Source organism: Astatotilapia calliptera, chromosome 4, assembly GCF_900246225.1.
Source record: "Astatotilapia calliptera chromosome 4, fAstCal1.2, whole genome shotgun sequence".
Lineage (NCBI taxonomy): Eukaryota > Metazoa > Chordata > Actinopteri > Cichliformes > Cichlidae > Astatotilapia > Astatotilapia calliptera.
Genome location: NC_039305.1, coordinates 22,599,728 through 22,609,103, shown reverse-complemented (window position 1 = coordinate 22,609,103; position 9,376 = coordinate 22,599,728). Strand labels below are relative to the sequence as shown.

Below are 9,376 nucleotides of genomic sequence, written 5' to 3'. Positions count from 1 at the left end.
CGACTGGTTGCTTACCTTATTTGAAGAGCAAAACCTGAGGTGCTGACGTCACAGCAGGGTTTTTTTCAAATCACTGACCAGTAAGTGTACACAGACACACGTGACTGGCGTGCACTTTGCAAGGTTGTGTGTGTTTTCATGCAAAAGAGCACTGTTTGTTTCTCACTAGTCACACAGACACAGTGTCAGATCTATGTAAAGGTCGGCGGTGAGCTCTAAATTACTCAGACACATAAAAGCAGAGTCAGCAAAGATAGTACGAGGTCATGGTTAGCTCCCGTCCCTTAAAGAACACATAAACACAAATGCTGCTGCGGTCACTGGGTTACTGATTGACTCGTCACGTGGCCGGGGTAATACCTGGCTTCAGCCAAAAAAACAGCCAACGAGATCACCTGTTGGCGTGCTTACATAATACACACGGATCTGCCATAACTTAAAAATCACCTGCCTGATGTCGTGCGAGTCCTCCTTGTGTCATCAAAACAGCTCGGACTTGGCGTGTAGACGGGACCTCGCACGGGGCTGCTGGCAGCAGATTCATTGGGTCATGTGGCGGATCCACACTGTAAAGAAAAGATGGACCTTTTCAGGCGTAGTTCCATGTCTAATGGCTAACCCTCCCTGACTCTTCACTCGCTTCTCACATTAAAGTGTCACTTAGCTTGACAAGTGGTCTATTTAGAAAACCAGTGATCACAGTAATAGTTATTATACACAACACCTCAAGTGACTGTGTGTAAACTCCCGTCTGGGGGGGGGGGAAAAATCCCCGGAAAAATTCATTAGGTGGCTTTATAGCAGTAAGGATCTTGGCAGCAAGGGCCCAGGGTCAAAGCTTGTTTTTGGCTGGCACACTGGGTGTAAGCACAAACACGCACTTACACAACATACACACACATGCTGGTATGATACACGAGAGGAGGTGGAGGAGGAGGAGGCTTTCCAGGACAGCATTCCAAGCACTTGGCGAGTACACATTTCCCACTGAAGAGTGTTGACAACATAGCACTTAACCAGAGACCTCTCACTTCCAACCAGAGAGCTGTACGCAAACATACATAAATACATGCTTGCCCAAGCTGACTGACAACCTGAGCTCCGCTTTGATTCTTTATACAGGAGTGAGCGAAGAAGCTCCGACGCCGTTGTCGCAGCTACGATAGTGGATGTCATATTAAATGGCCACAGGTTCAAATATTGAGCCAAAAGCTCAAGCCTAGCACTTTTTTATCCTTTTGGTCCTGCATGATGTCACAGAACTGATATCAAGTGTACATGGCATGACCCAATATGGCCGTCAGGTACACACAAGCCACGCCCATACCTTCTGTTTGTGATGGCAACCAATCAGAAAAAAAGTTGGCTTTAAAGACGAGAATGCATTGAGTGCCCTCACTGAGGTCCAGCCTCACATCAGTAGTGATTATTCTGAACTGTAAATGATGGAAAGCTTCTTTTTAGTAGAGTTCAAACCTAAACAAAAAAACAATAGATCCTCCTTTAAATGCTTTTGCCCTGAATCAAAGTAGGAGCTGGAGCTGTGGGTTGGAACAATGACTCACCTATGCACGAATATGCGTTGCATAGACACACACTGTGAATTCAAAATCCCACAGGCACTCCCTGAGGCCGGATTAAACATTTCCCAGCCAATCCCTGTTTACGCCATTACAGAGACACAACCCTCTGGTTTCTGTTCAAACCTCCATTAACAGGGTTCATGCTTTTGCTTTGTTTTTTATTGTTTTATTCATTAGAAATACAATTTTAATACTGATAAAACAAACATGAATAAAACTTTAAGCGTTCAAGGTGAGAGTTAAGACCTGTAAATTAGCAAGTGTAGCCAGAAGACAAACACTCTTCCCTGCATGTGCAAGCCCTCTAACTGCATCTGCATGAGTCTGTGCACAAACCAACACTTGATTTGATCGCTTTTAACAAATTTGCACATCACCAAGTATTAAAGTTCAGCCGGAAGAAGGGTTAAAATGTGCAGGTCTCACCCGCGCCGTTTCACACTACAGGAAGCTGTAATTCATTTAAAAGAGGCTTATAAGGGTCCATTTAAATGGCCATTTAAAGTCAACATGACAAAGAACAGAGGGCAGGAACAACGAGATACACAAGAGTTGATGCAACTGAGAGAGGAAAGGGAAGTGGTGTGGGGGGGGAAGAGAAGGAGCTGCTGTGAGTGTGGCTTTAAATGGTACTGAGGCCACCTCGCCATTTTTATAACCTGCATGCTTGTGCAATGAATGAATGAATGAATGAATGGAGGGATGGCTGGATTGGTGTGCAGGCTGTTTTAATTTAATGAGAGATAGATGAGAAAGGAATGGGGGACCACAGAGGAAGAGTGGGGTTAAAGTAAAACCTTCAAACCTTCACACTGTGGTATGATTAAATGTTAAACCTTTATACAGCAGTGAATCGTTGATGGAAAGTTGCCTGCCTGCAGGCCTAAGGTCAACCCCGCAGCATAAGTCTGTGACAGGGGTTAGATTGGGCCCATTGCTCAGGGAGTGAGCAAGGCCGAAAATCACACGTTTTAAAGTGTACTCACACAAGAACAGGAAGTGGAAATGGGCGCAGTGTGTGTGCCTCTGTGTTTTATCTGAAACTGGTAAATAAAACCTGGGTTTTTTTTATTTTATTTAAATAAAGGTCAATCAAAGGGGATCTACTGAGTGATTAAGCTAGAGGCATGGGAGTGTTGGCCGTCGGTCTGATAGAGCAGGGAGTTTTAATACTTCCTGCTTCATAGTAATCAGCAGGAATCACACCCATAATAACCAAGTGGAGCATAAAAATCTGAGACAAGCATGAGATTCCCCCCTCCATTATCCCCTGAAATGACACACCTTTATTATGCTATTGTATCTCAAACAGAGAGGAAGAGGTAGCTATTTACAGGACACCTGACAACCATGAAGGACACATACCTGATATATAAATGAACTTTATAAGAAACAACTAGCATCAGTGGACAAGGGGGTGGCCTTACACACAGCAAGCTGGTCATTCCGCAGCCTGTGGAGGGGCAGCTCCACAGCTCTGTGTTCATTAAGCTTTTGACCTGGTGATGCAGTGGTTGTGACTCCCACTGGGCTCACATCTGCCTTTCAAAGTGGAGGCAACCTCAGCATCACCCCCACCCTACTTCGATGTCTGAAATATCAAATAATGCCAGGTTATTCCAGGCTGAATAACCGGGAGAGAGGGCAGCCTTTTGATAAAAAAAAAAAAAAGCCTGAGGCCTCTGCAGCCTTCACAGGGAGGAGTCCTGGGTGCTGAGCTCTGCTAACGTTCATATATGTTTATAACAAACTGCTCTGAGCAGTTGCACCAGGGACATATTTCACTTTTAATAAACAATAAACGTCATTTAACCTGAACATACAGCGGTATATCTACACATTAAGACTTACTAGGTAGGCCTCGCCACACCAATCCCTTCCCTTTTATTTTCTCCAATCCTTTGCTATTATCGCCTCCCTCTCTCTCTTTCTCTCTCGAATCGCGAGCGCTCGGTGCACCATAGCGTGCACGCGACGTGCCCAGTGAGTGACGCCGGACCAATCAGGGGGCGCAATTCCGAAAGTTTACCTTTTATGGCTAGAGCCAGGCAAACGACTGGGTATAAAAAACAAGCGCCCACAGCTAACGGATTCACTCTGAGCGCCGTCACACTCACAGCTTGTGCGGGATATCATTTGCCTGAAACCGTTTCCCTTAAAGCGAAAAGCCCCCCACCCAAAGGTAAGGAGACGGAGAAATCCTTATTTATAAATTCTTATTTTAGAATGTTTATCAAGTAAACAACGAGCTGATTTGTTTATTTTATGTAAACATGGATGAATTTATTCACCTTAATGCAAACTGTCGTCGGGGACCACGCGGTTCTTTGTCTTCCCGTACAAGAATTGTATTGATTGTTAAACAGCAGTATCTGTATCTTGTGTTTGGCTTTTCTTTTTAAAAAAAAAAAACAAAACAACGAGGAACTGTTATGATTGCAGACAAGTTCATTAGCGCTGCTGCTGCGATTCACAGGTGCTTTTGGATGGAGCCGGCTTCTAGTAAGTGGCATCCTATGAGTTAATGGTTGCGCTAAAACCGGTGTTTGTTACCGTGTAGTCGTACACGTTTTTTGCAGGATTGTGGCGACGCCTGGCATTTGATCCCAGGCAGGGTACTTTGAAGAGGGTTTCCGAGTTGAGACTGTCTGGATCCCGGCTGCTCCCTTTGTGCGCCCGATGCGGCGGGGTGTGACCTACTTTAGCATATTAGCCTAGCCACATCATGCTAGCACGCCCTTCAGATTTGCAGCATTTGCAGTTTTAAGTCTCTCTCGTTTATCCTGGATACTCCCACACACGCTTTTAAAAGCTGAATTTCTTTTTTATTTAACCTGATCTGGTGTCAGTTTAAGGCTTGCGGTAAAAAGATAAAAGGCCTAGCTTATCTTTCTTTTAAAGGTGATAAACTGATTAATAGCTCAAGTGAATGAATAGGTCCCGATCAGTTTAGTTTTCTTAGCTGTGACAAGAAAGAAATGAGGAAATTGCCAATCAATCGCCTGATCTTCCACTCCGAGAAAAGGCGTGGCTTTCAGGAAATGGATCACCAGTCAAGCGCTTGTGACCATTCATGAGTCTGCATAAGTTCATTATGCAACTTCTCTTCTCATAAACTAGCTTCAGTATTAAGTAATTGCAGACTTGATCTTTTTTTCTTTATACCTGCAGCCTTTAAGTGTCTCGTGCTGTGCAATGAATGACTGTGCTGCTGCATGACGCAGTGATATTCACTCAAAGGACTTAGAAGGTTCATAAAAGCGAGCGTGATTAAGCAACAGTGGGAGGGCGCTGGTTGTAACGATAGTAAAATGAAGGGAGTGGTCTGTCGGCTCTTTAATGTGGACTGTTCCCTTTTCTCTTTTTTGCCGTGCGTTGCCGCTCTGGCGTCGCGCCACGCGCCGGTAGCCGCAAAGCTGCTCAAAACCGAACCATGTCCTTATATGGTAACAACAGAACGCAGCGCCACTTCCTTTTGTCTGGCTCACTCGGAATGTGGGGCACGAGCTCCTCCTAGCGGCAGAGCTCGTGAACTTCCGCTAGTTAACAGGAAGTGGAAGCGAAATGGCCGCAGACTTGAGTGTTAATCCTTTTTTCATTTATCTTCAACAGTTCAGCCATGGAAGATGAAATCGCCGCACTGGTTGTTGACAACGGATCCGGTATGTGCAAGGCCGGATTCGCCGGAGACGACGCTCCTCGTGCTGTCTTCCCCTCCATCGTCGGTCGCCCCAGGCATCAGGTTAGCGACTGCGCATGTCTACTTTTAATGCCACCTTAAATTGTGACTTGTGTCGCAAATCAAGCCTATATCAAGAAAATTGTTCAATTTAATGACAGTAAATATTATGTTTGTAGTTCAGCTATCACTTGGCAAACACTTCTCTAATTTCTCTAAATTGTGTAACTTTTGACTTTTTAACTAAAACTGATTTCCCTGTTCAGGGTGTGATGGTGGGTATGGGTCAGAAAGACAGCTACGTTGGTGATGAGGCCCAGAGCAAGAGAGGTATCCTGACCCTGAAGTACCCCATCGAGCACGGTATTGTGACCAACTGGGATGACATGGAGAAGATCTGGCATCACACCTTCTACAACGAGCTGAGAGTTGCCCCTGAGGAGCACCCCGTCCTGCTCACAGAGGCTCCCCTGAACCCCAAAGCCAACAGGGAGAAGATGACCCAGGTACACACTTTTTCCAGACCTCTGTTTATCTCCTCCCCAGTTTCCTTCTGTTCCATTCTCATTTGCTCCTTCCTTCCCCTCCCTCCTCTCCTCCAGGAACTCTCTTCTCTAAGATGATCTATCATCAACAGGTCTCTTGACTGTGTGCCTTACCTGCACTTGTGTCTATTTAGGAGCGCAGTAGCTCTGCACTTTATTAGACATTGACTTACTTGCACAAGTGTGAAGGAATGTTTACTTTCTGCACTTTTATTCTACTAACTTCAGTCAGCCTCACTCTAAAGCATGTAGTGAGTGCAGTGGTCACAAAAGCTAGACTTGTCTTTTTAAATTTGTAAAGCTAAAATGTGTTCTCCCTCTCCTTGCAGATCATGTTCGAGACCTTCAACACCCCCGCCATGTACGTTGCCATCCAGGCCGTGCTGTCCCTGTACGCCTCTGGTCGTACCACTGGTATCGTCATGGACTCCGGTGATGGTGTGACCCACACAGTGCCCATCTACGAGGGTTATGCCCTGCCCCACGCCATCCTGCGTCTGGACCTGGCTGGCCGTGACCTCACAGACTACCTCATGAAGATCCTGACAGAGCGTGGCTACTCCTTCACCACCACAGCTGAGAGGGAAATCGTGCGTGACATCAAGGAGAAGCTGTGCTACGTCGCCCTGGACTTCGAGCAGGAGATGGGCACCGCTGCCTCCTCCTCCTCCCTGGAGAAGAGTTACGAGCTGCCTGACGGACAGGTCATCACCATTGGCAATGAGAGGTTCCGTTGCCCCGAGGCCCTCTTCCAGCCTTCCTTCCTGGGTATGTTTCCAACAGAAATCCACCGCTTATTAAATCCTCACATGCAACCTGGGCCCTTATAGTGTCCTGCAGTTCCACTTGCTAACTGGTGTCTTGTATCTTCTCAGGTATGGAATCCTGCGGAATCCATGAAACCACCTACAACAGCATCATGAAGTGCGACGTCGACATCCGTAAGGACCTGTACGCCAACACCGTGCTGTCTGGAGGTACCACCATGTACCCCGGCATCGCTGACAGGATGCAGAAGGAGATCACAGCCCTGGCCCCATCCACCATGAAGATCAAGGTGAGCTGACTTGCCTTCTAGTGGCATTCATAAGGGTTCAGTTAATGCGCTTTTTAAAAATTATTAAGCATCCCAATGACACTCTGCCTCATTGTCCTGCAGATCATCGCCCCACCTGAGCGTAAATACTCCGTCTGGATCGGAGGCTCCATCCTGGCCTCCCTGTCCACCTTCCAGCAGATGTGGATCAGCAAGCAGGAGTACGATGAGTCCGGCCCCTCCATCGTCCACCGCAAATGCTTCTAAACAGACTGTTCCTTCTCCCCTTCCCCAACCAAACGCCCAACAACTTCAGCTCTGTGCAAAACAACCACACACCACACATTTCTCATACACAACTCAGGCGCAGAGAATAGATGACCAACTCATTGGCATGGCTTCAGTTATTTTTGGCGCTTGACTCAGGATTTAAAAAAAACTGGAACGATGAAGGAGACAGTAATGTTTTTGGCTAGGTTTTAAAAAAGACACCCCAGGGTTCTGCAGTCTCATCTGGGGCTTAAAAAAAATGTACATTTTGTTTTTCTTTAGGTCATTCCAAATGTTTGTTAACTGCATTGTTCAGACACATGATTCCAAATGTTAACTTGCATTGTTCAGATACGTATTTGCCTCTGTGAAGGCTGCCCAGTGGTTGGCGCATACTTAACATGGTTGTAGTATCGCTTGTATGTAAGTTATGTCTGGGTTTTTTGTACTTTCAGCCTTAAACGAAAATCTTGGTCCTGTTTAATTTTTGTTTTTGTTATGCAAACCCTCATCCTGACCTCACTTCTTCTCCCCCCATGTTGGCGGTTTCATCCCTGGGGTGGTGGGGCAAGGGGGTGTCTCGGAATGATGGGGTAAACATGGGGTGCCAGACCGGTGGGGCCAACCTGTACACTGACTAAACAATCCCAATAAAGTGCACATGTGTTCCGAAGTGATGTCTGACTTTTGTGTTTTTTATGACTTGAACATTTCTACAGCTTAGTCGTCTTTTAGTAATGCTGAAATTATTACAGTGAGTGTTAAAGTAGACTTAAAATGCCAGTTATACAGCAGTAAAAACCAGACCAATGCTTTATTCATGGAGCAAAGTCATGCTAGTGTGCAGCTCTATTATAGCTCATTTGCTCATAGTTTTTGGTCTTTGAGCTGGTATCTGTAAAAGCTTAAAGCTAAAATGGCAAACAAACTGAATGTAGATCTACATTTTGATACACTTAAAGGCAAAACTGAAACATCCTGTCTTAAACGCAAGCAGTTTCCAGCGCTCTCTGTGCTCAGCCCTTGGGCCTTTTCGAGCTGTTACAGCAGTGATGTATTTTCTTGCCAGAGCTAAAACTAGAAATTTAATCACCAATGGGTTCAATTAACTCCCTTTTAAACAAGCTGTGCTTGCAAGTGTAGGATAACTTCATAACTGCTATAATAGCAATGCACCTCTAAGCAGCTTCTGCTGGTCTGCATTTTTATGAAGTAGTGCTCCTGTTAAAGCCAAGTTGCTAGATGGCAGATAAATCAATTACCACTTACCATTTATTGTGAGTGATTCATTAACATGAAGCTTTAAAGTGCCATAAGTGCTATTTGTATATATTAGGTTAGAGGGTGGGTGCACCGTGGCTTCTCCCATTAAAAGCGCCTTGCCAGTAATTCCCTTCCATTTGACTGTTGCTGAGAACCGGCGAAGCCTCGATCTCATTTAATGTTAGAAGATTCTGAAAATACTGCCCGAGTTAAACTTAATGCACAGTACATGCAGACTGTAACAGGATGCTTTTGCGTCTCGGAGTATGTTTAAATGCATCAGTATCTCTGCTTTTTGGTGCTTCAGGGGTTTATGCTGACCTGTTTTTGTGTTTAGTATTACGTGAGCTCACTGTGTGTAAAGTAACGTGACTAAAGTTCAGTCAGTCTCTAAATGTCACATGAAAGGGTCTTTTCGCTGCCCTTGTGTGTTTCTTAATGACTTCACTTCGTTCCTCATGATGAGCTGTTTATTGGCTATAAAAAGCTTTGACAGTAATCTTTTTGTTTTTAGACTTTGGTTTTATGATGTGAGTGACAAGAGGTTAAATCTCTCCATAAAGGAAAAAAAAAGATTCTTTCAGGCAGTTGCGTTGTTTAGACAGCAGGTGGCGACAGAGGCTGATTTATCACAAACTAAGGCGTGACTCTCCTGCCTGTTCTCACGTTGTCGTTTTTCTCTGCACAAATGCACGGTTGACCAGGTGCTTTGAGTCACTGCATGTGCAAGGTATACATATATATTTTTTCATATATATATATATATATATATATATATATATATATATATGCAATACTGTGCAAAAGCTTTATGCAGGTGAGGAAAAAATGCTGTAAACAAAGAATGCTTTCAAAAATGGAAGTATTAGTCATTTATTTTCATCAATCAACAAAATGCAATGAATGAACAAAAGAGAAATTTAACTCAAATCAATATTTAGTGTGACCACCCTTTGCCTTCAAAACAACATCAATTCTTCTTGGTACACTTGCACACAGT

At 44.7% G+C, this 9,376-nt stretch overlaps 1 protein-coding gene across 1 annotated transcript; it reads left to right on the top strand.

Annotated features, from left to right (window-relative positions):
- Window positions 1-3,662: 3,662 nt before the first annotated feature.
- actb2 (actin, beta 2) lies at window positions 3,663-7,790 on the top strand. Its single transcript, XM_026165516.1, has 6 exons — window positions 3,663-3,765; window positions 5,196-5,325; window positions 5,529-5,768; window positions 6,137-6,575; window positions 6,683-6,864; window positions 6,967-7,790. Exons 2-6 carry the CDS (start codon window positions 5,203-5,205, stop codon window positions 7,108-7,110), a joined length of 1,128 nt encoding a protein of 375 aa, XP_026021301.1. The 5' UTR covers window positions 3,663-3,765; window positions 5,196-5,202; the 3' UTR covers window positions 7,111-7,790.
- Window positions 7,791-9,376: the final 1,586 nt, after the last annotated feature.